General features: G+C 42.4%; 1 protein-coding gene across 1 annotated transcript in view; it reads right to left on the bottom strand.

The window, feature by feature from the left end:
* Positions 1–12,201, bottom strand: part of ZC2HC1B (zinc finger C2HC-type containing 1B) — a 69,597-nt gene extending 57,396 nt beyond the window's left edge. Inside the window, 1 exon segment of the mRNA XM_030929615.1 lies at positions 12,123–12,201. Within this exon segment, the coding sequence (XP_030785475.1) occupies positions 12,123–12,201 (79 nt within the window).
* Positions 12,202–15,619: the final 3,418 nt, after the last annotated feature.

Genomic DNA, 15,619 nt, shown 5'->3' on the forward strand with positions numbered 1-15,619 from the left:
ATGTTATCTCATGTGATCCTCACAGTGACCCTATGAGACAGGGTTAGTACTATTTTACAAATGAGCAAACGGAGGCTCAAGTAAGTAACTTCTCTAAGACTGCAGGTAGTAAGTGGTAATACTGGGTCTTGAATTTGAGTCTCTTTCCAAGTATTAAGACTATTAATTCAACCATCACCACAACTAGAGAGATGTTAGTACTCACCTGCAAAGCAACTAGAAGTCCCCAGAGGATCAATGACCTTTGGTTGAAATCAGTGAGTTCAATGAGTTTAAAATACTGACAGATACAAATGATATGATTCAATTCAATACTTGGATACAGATGGACCACCACATTCTGAACCACATTCAACTCAGAAGCTTGAGTATAAGGAAGGAAGGGAACACCTAGCTAGCCAGCTGAATCAAACATGGAGATCAATGAGGTCTGCAGTGTTTGTTTTGTATATTGATTCACAGGGAATAGGTGATTGCTAGAACATTAACAGAACCTTTTGAAACTCCCAAAATGCCTTTCAATAGGTGAATGGTGAGCCTGGAATACTGCTCAGCAATAAAAATGCCTTTTTTTTTTGAGACAGGGCCTCAGTCTTTTGCCCAGGCTAGGGTACAGTGGGACAATCACGGCTCATTACAGCCTCTACCTTCTGGACTCAAGCAATCCTCCCACCTCAGCTTCTTGAGTGGCTGGGACAACAGGCATGTGCCACCACACCCAGCTAGCTTTTTTTATTTTTTGTAGAGATGGGGTCTCACTATATTGCTCAGACTGGTCTCGAACTCTTGGGTTCCAGCAGTCCTCCCACCTTGGCCTCCCAAAGTATTGGGATTGCAGGTGTAAGCCACCGTGCCCTGCCGAAAAAGAACACCACTGATACATGCAACAACCTGGATGGATTTCAATATTGGGTGAAACGAGCCCATCTTCAAAGGTTACATACTATGTGATTTCACCTACACAACTTATTAAAAAATGACAAAATTAGAGAAACAGGACACAGATTAGAGACTGTAAAAGGATAAAGATGATTGGCAGTGGGGTGGAAGGTGATTGTGACTCTATGAGGTTAGAATGAGGGAGATCTCTGTATAATGGAATAGTTCTGTATCTTCATTGTGAGGTGGTTTTGCATGTTATCAAATTGTGCAGACTGTGAACACACCTTGTACTAATGTCAGTTTCCTGGTTTTGATATTGTACTATAGTTATTTAAGATATAACTTGGGGAAAACTGGGTAAATGGCATCCAGCATCTCTCTGTGTTGTTTTGTAACATTTTGTAAAACTATAATTATGTCAAAATTAAAAGTTTAAAAATAATATCTAGGGGTCAGCAAACTGTAGCCAGTGGACCAAATCTGAGCCTTTTTTTTTTTTGTAAATAAAGTTTTATGGGAACACAGCCATGCTCATTTGTATACGTAGTATTTATTGCTGCTTTCCTGCTCCAAGAGCAGATTTTAATACTTTTAATGAAGGCCATATGACCTGCAAAGCCAAAAATTATACTACTTGGCTTCTGACAGAAATAGGTTGCCAAAAATTGCTGAACCATTTTTATATTAATTTAAAGGAATTTGTGGGAGAATAACATGGAAAAATATTAATGAAACATTTTTATTCATATATTTACTAATAAAGACTGGAAGGGAACACACAGAGTAATTACTTTGGGTATGAATAAAGATGAATATTACTTTTAGTTTTCTGTATTTCCAAACTTTTAATGAGAATTATGCATTACTGTTTTAAAAATCAGAACAAATGAGTGCCTTTTAAAAAATAAAAAAGAACCCCTTTGGTAGAAAATGTTCTAAAACAATGAGTATCACCTCAGCAATTTATTTTTCCTGTCTACCTGGAATCATACTTGGTAAACTATCATAGTGGCTATTATTTTTAAACATTGGTTTGTAATCTTTGAAAATGTTAAAAATGAGTAACAGAAAGTAATCTGGGAGTGATAAAGCTTTGTTTAACACATCAAAAATAAAATATAGGCCAGGAATGGTGGCTCACACCTGTAATCCCAGCATTTTGGGAGGCTGAGGCGAGAGGGTTGCTTGAGCCCAGGAGTTCAATACCAGCCTGGGAAACACAGTGAGACCCTTATCTCTACAAAAAAATTTAAAAATTAGCCAGGCATGGTAGCATGCACTTGTGGTCCCAGCTACTCAGGAGGCTGAGGCCAAAGAAGAATTGCTTAAGTCCAGGAGGCTGAGGTTGCAGTGAGCCATGATTGATTGTGCCTGGGCAACAGAGCTAGACCCTATCCCAAAAAAGAAACAAAAAAAAATCAGGGACAACATGAGCAGGAAAAAAAAATAAAAACAAAAACAAACAAACATTACAAAGAAGCATGGAGAGAATTAGGGTTAGATTAAAATTGAAGAAGTTTTACTTCTGACCAGATATTCCCTTTCTTGAGCTGGAAGTTAAGAATGCTTTGTAGAGAACTAAGCTATCCACATTTTCTTAAAGGAACAAGGTAGAGAAGAAAAAAGAAAGACACTTTCTCATTCAGATGCCTGCAAATCACAGAACTCTTAAGTTCTTTGCAGTCCAGAACATGCAAATATTTAGCAATATCAACATCTTCCAAGGCCCTATGGCAAGGGGGTGGAATAATGGCCTCAACTTATCAATAAAATTTATCTCAGGAACATGAGTCATGAGACAAGAAAAAGAATTAAGACTCAGAAAAAAAAAAAAAAAGACTCAGTTAGGATAGCAGATCCAATTTAGAGCTTCCCATCTAATTTTGCTTTCCCCCTAAACTCCAACAAAGCTATAGTAAAGGGACAAAGGGACAGAGAAACATAGGACAGGGAGGAAAGAAAACAAGAAACCTAAAATTTGGAAAGCTAATAGACATTGTAACTGACTTGGAGGACTTAAAGCAACATCAAACTCTACTTCCCAAACTAACAGTAAGGGAGAACTGAGAACAATCCAGATTCACCCTACAGACTCTTAAAAGTCACAGGAACTCCTGGACAGCATGTACCTCTACAACTGGGGCAGGCGAATGAGGAGGAAGAGACTGTCAAAATATGGAGGACCAAGGGGAAACTCTTTGAAAAAAGTTAAGATTCCTAGATCATGCCCCGCCCCCAACCCCTGCCCCACACCGCAACTCTCCTGCTCCTTGGATACATGCCCTTCCCCATCTCTAGGTGATTCTGCTTTCTGGAAAGGTAAAAATAAGCAATCTGTGCATTAGTCAATATGAGGCACATCTGAAGGCATTACTATAGCAAAAACAGACAGGTAGGTATAGATACAGACATACATACAGTCAATTCTCATTATTTTTGGTAGTTAAGTTCTATAAAGTCACTGTGAGCACTGAATTAGCAAATACTGAACTGTGGCTCCTAGGGGAAATACAGAGTTAGGTTTCTGTTAGTCTCTGGTCACAACATTTTTGTTAATGGATCAATACAAAAACCTTGTTTTATGTGTATTTCTGTTTAAAGACACCTTCTTTATAGTGTTGATTCAGTAATGTTGAACTCATGCCAACAGCACTGTAATTCATGCCTGAATGTTTACCTAATGCACATATTTTCTCCTTTGGGCAAATCACAGCCTTCAGCTTAGGAACTTCAGCACTGTGCTAGGTGGCCTTTCCCCATCCCCTTCCACCTTTGAGACAAGGTCTTGCTTTGTCACCCAGGCTGGAGTACAGTGGTGCGATCTTGGCACACTGCAATGTCTGCCTCCTGGATTCAAGCAATCCTCCCACCTCAGCCTCCCGAGTAGCTGGGAGCACAGGCCCACATCACCACACCTGGCTAATTGTTTGTATTTTTGGTAGAGATGGGGTTTCACCATGTTGGCCAGGCTGGTCTCGAACTCCTGGCCTCAAGTGATCCTCCTGCCTCAGCCTCCCAAAGTGCTTGGATTACAGGTGTGAGCCACTAACACGGCCATTTTAAACAGTGAAATCACCAAAGAAAAAGCACAAAGATGTGGAAAATGTGGCATTAAATAGCCCATGGAAGGAACTTGAGTACATTATGAGCATTAAAACTAGAAAGTAGAGTATTACCTTGTTCAGCCTCAGCTGGGAAAATGTGCTGGATGACTCAACTTTTTTATCACTATGTGCATGTCTGCAAATGACCGTAAAAGTGCCATGATGTTAGGGTTACAAGTAAGTTTTAGCAAGTAGGTAAATTTGCAAATACACCTGTATCTTTGAAGAGTCTTGTAACTGCCCTTCTCTGTATGTCAGATCTAACAGTGGGATACACAGTCACCCAACTACAAAATTTAAATACAATGGGAATAGGCCAGGTGCAGTGGTGGCTCATGTCTGTAATCCCAGCACTCTGGAAAGCTGAGGTGGGCAGATCACTTGAGGTCAGGAGTTCAAGACCACCCTGGCCAACATGATGAAATCCAATCTCTACTAAAAATACAAAAATTAGCTGGGTGTGGTGCTGGGCACCTGCAGTCCCACATACTCAGGAGGCTGAGGCAGGGAATCCTTTGAACCTGGGAGGTGGAGGTTGCAGTGAGCCAAGATTGTATCACTGCACTGTAGTCTGGGTAACAGAAAGATACTTCATCTCAAAAACAAAAAAATAAATAAAAGAATAAATAAATAAATTGATATGATTTGTCTGTGTCCCCACCAAACTCTCGACGTGAATTTTATCTCTCAGAATTCCCACATGTTGTGGGAGGGACCCAGGGGAAGGTAATTGAATCATGGGGGCTGGTCTTTCCCATGCTATTCTCCTCATAGTGAATGAGTTTCACGAGATCTGATGGATTTTTCGAGGATTCCCACTTTTGCTTCTTCCTCATTTTCTCTTGCTGCCAACATGTAAGAAGTGCCTTTCACCTCCTGCCATGATTCTGAGTCCTCCCCAGTCATGTGGTACTGTAAGTCCAATTAAACCTCTTTTTCTTCCCAGTCTCAGGTACATCTTTATCAGTAATGTGAAAACAGACTAATACAGTGAATTGGTACCAGTAGAGTGGGGTGTTGCTGAAAAGATACCCAAAAATGTGAAAGTGACTTTGGAACTGGATAACAGGCAGAGGTTGAAACAGTCTGGAGGGCTCAGAAGAAGACGGGAAGATGTGGGAAAGCTTGGAACCTCCTAGAGACTTGTTGAATGGCTTTGACCAAAAATGCTGATAGTGATGTGAACAATAAGGTCCAGGTTGAGGTGGTCTCAGATGGAGATGAGGAACTTGTTGGGAACTGGAGAAAAGGTGACTCTTGTTATGTTTTATCAAAAAGACTGGTGGCATTTTGCCCCGTCCTAGAGATTTGTGGAAATTTGAACTTGAGAGATGATTTAGGGTATCTGGCAGAAGAAATTTCTAAGTAGCAAAGCATCAAAAGGTTACTTGGGTGCTGTTAAAAGCATTCCATTTTAAAAGGAAAACAACATAAAAGTTCAGAAAATCTGCAACCTGATGATGCAGTAGAAAACAAAAACCCATTTTTTTTTTTTTTAGGAGAAATTCAAGCTGGCTGCAGAAATTTGCATAAGTAGCAAGGAGTCTAATGTTAATCCCCAAGACCATGGAAAAAATGTCTCCAGGCCATGTCAGAGACCTTCACAGCAGCCCCTCCCATCCATTGCAGGCCTGGAGGTCTAGGAGGAAAATGTGGTTTCGTGGGGCAGGGCCCAGGGTCCCCATGTACAGTCTAGGGACTTGGTGCCCTGTGTTCTAGCCATTCCAGCTGTAGCGGATTGGTGCCAATGTACAGCTCAGGCTGTGGCTTCAGAGGGTGGAAGCCCCAAGCCTTGGCAGCTTCCACATGGTGTTGAGCCTACGAGTGCACAGAAGTCAAAAGTTGAGGTTTGGGAACGTCCCCCTAGATTTCAGAAGATGTATGGAAACACCTGGATGCCCAGGCAAAAGTTTGCTGCAGGGGCGGGGCACTCATGGAGAACCTCTGCTAGGGCAGAGAGGAAGGGAAATCTGGGGTTGGAATCCCCACATAGAGTCCCTACTGGGGCACTGCCTAGTGGAGCTGTGAGAAGAGGGCCACCGTCCTCCAGACCCCAGAATGGTAGATCCACTGACAGTTTGAACTGTATGGCTCGAAAAGCCACCGACACTCAACATCAGCCCATGAAAGCAGGCAGGAAGGAGGCTGTACCCTGCAAAGCCACAGAGGCAGAGCTGCCCAAGACCATGGGAACCCACCTCTTGCATCAGCATGACCTGGATGTGAGACATGGAGTCAAAGGAGATCATTTTGGAACGTTAAAATCTGACTGCCCTGCTGGATTTCACATTTGCTTGGGCCCTGTAACCCCTTTTTTTTTTGGCCAGTTTCTCCCATCTGAAATGGCTGTATTTACCCAATACCTGTACCCCCATTTTATCTAGGAAGTATCTAGCTTGCTTTTGATTTTTACAGCTCATAGGTGGAAGGGACTTGCCTTGTTTCAGATGAGACTTTGGACTGTGGACTTTGGGTTAATGCTGAAATGAGTTAAGACTTTGGGAGACGGTTGAGAAGGTATAATTGGTTTTGAAATGTGAGGACATGAGATTTGGAGGAGCCAGGGGCAGAATGATATGGTTTGGTTGTGTCCCTACCCAAATCTCCACTTGAATTTTGTCTCCCAGAATTCCTATGTGTTGTGGGAGGGACCCAGAGGAAGATAACTAAGTGCGGTCCGGTCTTTCCCATGCTATTCTCGTGATAGTGAATGGGTCTCATGAGATCTGATGGGTTTATCAGGGATTCCACTTTTACTTCTTCCTCATTTTCTCTTGCTGCCACCATGTAAGTAATGCATTTTGCTTCTGCCATGATTCTGAGGCCTCCCCAGCCATGTGGAACTGTAAGTCTGATTAAATCTCTTATTCTTCCCAGTCTCAGATATGTCTTTATCAGCAGCATGAAAACAGACTAATACATAAATTTAAAATGTAAGAAATAAATACAGTGGGAATATTTGGATCCCAAGGTGGCAGGGGTCAAGTGGCAGCACTCAGCCATCAAAGGCAAGGTGCACTTAGCTACTGTAATGGACTACAGAGGCAAAGTGGCAACAATCAGAATAGTCTGACTCATATAGTGCTCTGTCACTGACTAATTAATCACAGTGTTTCTAGAAGTGAAATCCATACGAAGCCTACTGCATTTTTACTTAATTTATATAAGCAGAAAACTTCTAGGTCAAATGAACAAAAGACCAATCTGAATTATAAAAACAGAGAATCATGGCCCCTTAATTTCCAGACTTGAGCCAGTTTACAGACCCAGAGCTGCTTGAATGAAGGGGAGGCCATGTCCCCTTGAAAAAGGACTCCATTACACTACTGACAACTTATGCTGTTAATCTTTCTCCCATCCTTCCCCAAGAAGACCTCTGGCCTTCTTGGCAGGGTAACTATGCATTGGGGAAAGGGAAATGATCAGATATTTTGGGAACCACCGGATACTGGCTCTGAGCTGATGTTAATTCCAGGGAACCCAAAACATCATTATGGTCCTCCAGTTAAAGTACGGGCTTATGGAGGTCAGGTAATAATGGAGTTTCAACTCAGGTCTGACTTACAGTGGGTCCAGTGGGTTCCCGGACCATCCGGGTCATTTCCCCAGCCCCAGAATACAAAATTGGCATAGACATACTTAGTAGCTGGCAGAAGCCCCACACTGGCTCCCTGATTGGTTGGGTGAGGATTATTATGGTGAGAAAGGCCAAATGGAAGCCACTAGCGCTGTCTTTACCTAGAAAAATAGTAAATCAAAAACAGTATCACATCCCTGGAGGGACTGTGGCAATTAGTGCCACCATCAAGGACTTGAAAGACTCAGGGGTGGTGATTCCTACCACATCCCTATTCAACTCTCCCATTTGGCCTGTGCAGAAGACAGATGGATCTGGAAGAATAACAGTGGATTATCATAAGCTTAACCAAGTGGTGACTCCAACTGCAGCTGCTGTACCAGATGTGGTTTCACTGCTTGAGCAAATTAACACATTTCTTGGTACCTGGTATGCAGCCATTGGCTTGGCAAATGCCCTTTTCTCCATTCCTGTTCATAAGGCCCACCAGAAGCAATTTGCCTTCAGCTGGCAAGGCCAACAATATACCTTTACTGTTCTACCTCAGAGGTATATTAACTCTCTGGCTTTGTGTCATAATCTTATTCAGAGAGACTTTGCTCATTTTTTGCTTCCACAAGATATCATGTTGGTCCATTACATTGATGACATTATGCTGACTGGATCCAGTGAGCAAGAAGTAGTAAACACACTGGACTTATTGGTAAGATATTTGTGTGCCAGAGGATGGGAAATCTGATGAAAATTCAGGGAATTTCTTCCTCAATAAAATTTCTAGGGGCCCAGTGGTATGGGTCCTGTCGAGATATTCCTTCTAAGGTGAAGGATAAGTTGCTGCATTTGGCCCCTCCTACCACCAAGAAAGAGGCACAATGTCTAGTGGGTCTATTTGGATTTTGGAGGCAACACATTTCTCATTTGGGTGTGTTAATGCGGCCCATTTATTGAGTGACCTGAAAGGCTGCCAGTTTTGAGTAGGGTCCAGAACAGGAGAAGGCTCTGCAATAGATCCAGGCTGCTGTGCAAGCTGCTCTGTCAATTGGGCCATATGACCCAGCAGACCCAATGGTACTTGAGGTGTCAGTGGCAGATAGTGATGCTGTTTGGAGCCTTTGGCAGGCCCCCAAAGGTGAATCACAGCGGAGGCCTCTAGGATTTTGGAGTAAGGCTCTGCCATCTTCTGCAAATAACTACTCTCCTTTTGAGAGACAGCTCTTGGCCTGATACTGGGCTTTGGTGAAACTGAACGTTTGACTGTGGGTCATCAAGCCACCGTGCAACCTGATCTGCCTGTCATGAACTGAGTGTTTTCTGACTCATCTAGCCATAAAGTGGGTCATGCACATCAGCATTCCATCATCAAATGGAAGTGGTATATACGTGATCGGGCTCAAGCAGGTCCTAAAGGCACAAGTAAGTTACATGAGGAAGTGGCTCAAATGCCCATGGTCTCCACTCCTGCCACCCTGCCTTCTCTCCCCCAGCCTGCACCGATGGCCTCATGGGGAGGCCTATGAGGCCATTGGTGATCAGCTGACAGAAAAAGAGAACACTAGAGTCTGGTTCACAGATGGTTCTGCACAATACGGAGGCACCACCCAAAAGTGGACAGCTGCCTTTCTAGGACATCTCTGAAGGACAGCCCCTTCCTAGGACATCTCTGAAAGTGGTGAGGGAAAATTTTCCTAGTGGGCAGAACTTTAATCAGTGCACTTGCTTGTGCACTTTGTATGAAAGGAGAACTGGTCAGATGTGTGATTATATACTGATTCATGGGCTGTTGCCAGTGGTTTGGCTGGATAGTCAGGGACTTGGAAGACGCATGATTGGAAAATTGGTGACAAATAAATTTGGGGAAGAGGTATGTGGATGGACCTCTCTGAGGGGTCAAAAACTGGGAAGATATTTGTATCCCATGTGAATGCTCACCATCTGGTGACCTCAGCAGAGAAGGATTTTAATAATCAAGTGGATAGGATGACCTGTTCTGTGGATACCACTCAACTTCTTTCCCCAGCCAACCCTGTCGTCGCCCAATGGGCCCATGAACAAAGTGGCCATGGTGGCAGGAACACAGGTTATGCATGGGCTCAGCAACATGGACTTCCACTCACCAAAGCTGACCTGACTACAGCCATTGCTGAGTGCCCAATTTTCCAGCAGCAGAGACCAACACTGAGACCTCGATATGGCACCATTTCTCAGGGTGATCAGCCAGCTACCTGCTGGCAGGTGGATTATGTTGAACCTCCTCCATCATGGAAACGGCAGAGGTTTCTCCTCACTGGAATAGACACTCACTCTGGATATGGGTTTGCCTATCCTCCATGCAATACTTCTGCCAAGACTACCATCCATGGACTCATAGCATGCTTTATCCACTGTCATGGTATTCCACAAAGCATTGCCTCTGACCAAGGCACTCACTTTACAGCTAAAGAAGTGTGGCAGTGGGCTCATGCTCATGGAATTCACTGGTCTCACCACGTTCTTCATCATCCTGAAGCAGTTGGATTTATAGAACGGTGGAATGGCCTTTTGAAGTCACAATCACAACACCAACTAGGTGACAATACTTTGAAGGGCTGGGTAAAGTTCTCTAGAAGGCCGTATATGCTCTACTACTCCACAACAGAGGTAAGGAAGAGTATGCATGAATACAGGAGATTCATTAGGGTGTCTCTTAGTATTATCATGCCCTGTGATTAAGGTCAATGGGAAACTACAACAGCCCAATCCAGGCAGAACTACAAATGGCCCAGACCCTTCAGGAATGAAGGTTTGGGTCACTCCACCAGGAAAAAACCATAACCTGCTGAGGTGCTTGCTGAAGGCAAAGGCAATACAGAATGGATAGTAGAAGAATGTGGTCATCAATACCAGCTATGACCACTTGACCAGCTGCAGAAACGAGGACTGTAATTGTCATGAGTATTTCCTCCTTCTTTTGTTAAAAACACGTTTGTGCATGTACACACTTATACTAAGATATCTTCATTTTATTTCCTTTTTCCTTCATCATGTGACATAAGATTTATTGACTTCACATCACCATTTAAGTATTGTTATAGTATACTTATATACTATACTTACTATAGTATACTTACATACTATATACTATATAGTATACTTACATATAGTATACTTATATATAGTATATAGTATAGTAAGTATACTATATAGTATAGTATGTAATAGTATTTGGGTTGGGGATTGGTGCATTTCTGATTGTAGGAGGGATAGTTGTATTACGTTAGGCATAATTATGACATCATTATTGTCTTTATTTGGAGATTACGTATGATCTCAGGAGATGGGTATGGGTTCAAGTTGACAAGAGGTGGACTTGTGATGGTTAATACTGAGTGTCAACCTGATTGGATTGAAGGATGCAAAGTTATTGATCCTGGGTGTGTCTTTGAGGGTGTTGCCAAAGGAGATTAACATTTGAGTCAGTGGGCTGGGGAAGGCAGACCCATCCTTAATCTAGGTGGGCACCATCTAGTCACCTGCCAGCGTGGATCTAATCTAAAGCAGGCAGAAAAAAAAGAATTGAAAAGACTAGATTGGCCTAGCCTCCCAGCCTACATCTTTCTCCTGTGCTGGATGCTTTCTGCCCTCAAACATCAGACTCCTAAGTTCTTCAGTTTGGGCACTGTACTAGTTCTCCTTGCTCCTCAGCTCACAGACGGCCTATTGTGGGACCTTGTGATTGTGAGTTAATACTTAATAAGTTCCCCTTTATATGTAGATCTATCCTATTAGTTCTGTCCCTCTAGAGAACCCTAATACACCTTCTGATTTAAAATACTCAGTAAAATGGAAGTTTCAGAACACTGAAGACAGATTCTACAGCCTTCCACAGAAAAATTAGATACAAACGATCAGCAATCAGGATGGCTTCAGATTCCCAAAAAGCAAAATTGGAAATGGAAACTAATGGAAGAAACCCTTTAAACTTCTGAGGTAATCTACAACCAAGAATTCTATATCCAGTCAAGCTGTCAATCCAGCATAAGAGTAGAATATATTTCCAGACATCCAAGTTCCCAAAAAGTCTACATCCCCTGTACCCCAATTCATGAATTACTGGAGGATGTGATCCATAAGCATGTGAATGAGATATAGGAAAAGGCAATTATACAATGGATAAAGAGAATTCCCAGTATGATAGCTAGGCACCACAACCAAGGCAACCAGTCAAGGTTTGAGGTGTGTGATTAAAGAAACAGACGTGTTGAAGGCTATCATGACTAAGATATTCACTGCCTTCATAATCTCAAGACAGTATATTCAAGGAAGTCCTGGCTCCCATTTTGTTCTACACTTGGCATGTTTGGCCACATTCTAATAAAGTGCCTGCTCTCCATTCCATATCCTGATCTCTAAATCAGTTGGAGACACTCATTTCACCCCATAGGAAGGTTCTGCATTGATCTTGAGAGGTTAGGGTGAGTTTAGAAGCAGAAAATATAAAACAAGAATACAATCCTCTAAGCGTATTTCTGCACATTCTGGATGCCTAAACTGTGACTTGTTCCCTAAAACTCACTCATCACCTTGCTCACTGACATCTAAATATGGGTTCCTGTAAACTCTAGAAGTGGAAGTCAGACCCAGGGACGGTTCACAGTTCATCTTCCCTAGGAAGCTTTCATCTAATTGGTAGCAAATACTGCCCTCAAAAAGCTAGGTTTGTTTCAGTTGTTCAAAATGAAACAAGGTGTTGTGTTTAGGGATACTATACAAGTAGCTTTAAAAAAGAAGGAAATACTTAATGTAGGTTGAGTATCCCTTATCCAAAATGCTTGGGACCAGAAGTGTTGCAGATTTTTCTTTCAGATTTTGGAACAAGATATCATGTGGATGGAACCCAAGTCTAAACACTTTATTTCAGATGTCACCTTATACATACAGCCTGAAAGTAATTTTATGCAATATTTTAAATAATTTCGTGCATGAAACAAAGCTTGTATTAAGTACTTATGCGTGGTGTTTTCTATTTGTTGTCTCACATTGGTACTCAACGTTTTGGATTTTGGATTAGAGATGTTCAACTTGTATGACAGCTGGATTACCTGAGGGCAAAGAGTAAAATGAAATCAAGGATGGGCCGGGTGCGGTGGCTCAAGCCTGTAATTCCAGCACTTAGGGAGGCCGAGACGGGCGGATCACGAGGTCAGGAGATCGAGACCATCCTGGCTAACGGTGAAACCCCGTCTCTACTAAAAAATACAAAAATCTAGCCGGGCGAGGTGGTGGGCGCCTGTAGTCCCAGCTACTCCGGAGCCTGAGGCAGAATGGTGGGAACCCGGGAGGCGGAGCTTGCAGTGAGCTGAGATCCGGCCACTGCACTCCAGCCCGGGCGATAGAGCGAGACTCCGTCTCAAAAAAAAAAAAAAGAAATCAAGGATGGATTCACTGGGGACTTCTATGTTGTATTTCTTAACTTTAACAGTGGCCCTGTGTTTGCTTTAAATATTCTCCTGTAAGTTTCACAATAAAAATGCAAGGCCATTAGAATTTCTACCTTCTCTGCCCTTTAACTGGAACAAGACTGATAAAGCACAGCAATGTCAACCCATATGAAGAAGTAACATAAAAGTATTGAAAATATAACAGTAAAGTACAAGAGGTTAGAGTTCTTTCAACTGAGGTGACTTGATGACATCACAATGGAGGTGTAGATACAGGGCATCACAGGTAATACACACAAGCGGTAACTGCACTTCAGACACTTAGACTTGTAAAGTAACAGTACAGATGGTCCTCAACTTATGATGGTTCAACTTCACAATTTTTCCATGATGGTGAGAAAGCAGTATGTATTCAGTAGAAAGTGGTACAATCCTCTCTCATGATGCTGGGCAGCAGAGGCGAGCCACTGCTCCCAGCCAGCCACGTGATCACGAGGGCAAACTGGTAACTCTACAGCCTACTGTATTGCCAGATGATTTTGCACAACTGTGGGCTAATGGAAAGTATTCTGAGCAAGTTTAAGGTATGCTAGGCTGAACTATGATATTCAGTAGGTTAAGTATAGTAAATGCATTTTTGACTTACCATGTTTTCAGCTTATGGTGGGTTTATCAGGGCATAATCCCACCATGAGTCAAGGAGCATCTGTGGTACCACAATATCCAGGTGGTTTTAACACCAGTCACGGGCAATGCTTAAACAAAATAGGTGGGCCGGGTGTTGGTGGCTCATGCCTGAAATCCCAGAACTTTGGGAGGCTGAGGCGGACAGGTCACAAGGTCAAGAGTTCGAGACCAGCCTGGCCAACATGGCAAAACCCGGTCTCTAAGAATACAAAAGTTAGCCAGGCGTGGTGGCGCACACCTGTAATCCCAGCTGCTCGGGAGACTAAGGCAGGAGAATCATTTGAACCTGGAAGTTGCAGGCTGCAGTGAGCTGAGATCGCACCACTGCACTCCAGCCTGGGTGACAGAGCAAGACTCCATCTTGGCAAAACAAACAAACAAAAAAGGTTTAAGATACAAATTCTTCAAGATTTTGCCCCCTGCCTGGGATCCCTTAGGCCTTTCTCTCCTCCCTAACCCCAGTGAGTCTAGGCCCTGCTATGGTTTTCTCCACATTTAATTCTTTTCTGAAATCTTTCCCATCTATCCATTCATCCATACACTACTTTGTGACTGTATACTGAATGCCAGGCACCGTTCCAGACGGGAGGTAAAGCAATAAATAAAACACTGTGCCTTCAGGGTTTGTCCTGCAAGAGGAGACTGAAAACCAGTCCTCTGTGTCAACAGATGTTGTGGAGAACATAAACCAGGGAGGGAGGGTCAAGGATGCAGGGGAGGGATGCATGCAGTATTTTTAAATACAAGCTCAGGGAATAGCCTATAGTGAAGGTGACAGCTGAGCACCAACCATGAGGAAGGTCTGTCTGCATTGAGAGCACTTCCCGGGGAACAGCAAGTACCAAGATTCTCATTAAAAGTGGTACTTACCACAACAGTGATAGTATCGCCAGTTACATTTCACTGCACCTATCCTGCCTCCTCAGACCATGTGGCTTCTGAAGGCAAAAACCCTCTGATCTCTTGGGCTCCCAACATTTAACATGGAGCTTTTATGATCAGTTCCCAATCATCATTTATAGATTTTTAGACAACAAAGATATCAGAAAATTCATTTACAGTATCATGAATTTGTTCTTCAGAATAAAATTAAAATATTTAAGTTTGGAGTATAATCTGCCTAAATCACAGTATGTTTCATCAAGACTCATGGCCTAGTCTTTTTCTCTTAATTGCAAAATATAAAATATATGGATTTAAACACAGTGAAGTAAAGTTAGCACCTCATAACACAGAATTTGAGTAACATGACAAAGGAACATCCAATGCCTATAAGACTCTTGCTGTTTTTGAGAATCTTCAGTTGAGACAGCTATCAAAATAAATGGCCAATCCTTTTAGTACTTATGTTTTCAATATTGACATAAACCATCATCTGACCCTTTAGTTCACAGGCTGGCACTTAAATACATTCTCTCCAGTATCCTACTTCTGCAATAACAAGCTCCAGTCAAGATTTTTTTCTAGCCTATGTTGGTAGAATACCTAATGCCATCAGTTTTGACAACTCTTTAAAAATCCTACAGTACTTAGATTTAAACAGATCACACATGGTAGAACAAGCTAATACCAACCAGCTTTGAAAAGCCTAAGCAAATGATTACAGATGAAAGCAGTTTTCTAATAATTTAGATATCAAGTGCAGCTCACCTGCCAAAAATGGTTCTGCCCCAGCCATTCTGTTCCTAACTCAGAGCAACAAGTGTTCACAGATTTTTACAGCTTAGTCCAGATAACAACATACTAGTCAAGAACATAAACCAGGGCCACTAATCTGTTGCAAGAAGTCACAGTTTACCAAATAATCAACAACTGTGATGATGTCATTGCCTAAACCTTGAAAAAGTTTGAATCAGTTAAAACAAAAATCAACTCATCAAAAACAGGGAAAGTTTTCAACTATGTATTTTAATCAAGTATGAATGGTTCCGAGGATTAACTAATGTTGAAAA

This window comes from Rhinopithecus roxellana, chromosome 4, assembly GCF_007565055.1.
Source record: "Rhinopithecus roxellana isolate Shanxi Qingling chromosome 4, ASM756505v1, whole genome shotgun sequence".
NCBI lineage: Eukaryota > Metazoa > Chordata > Mammalia > Primates > Cercopithecidae > Rhinopithecus > Rhinopithecus roxellana.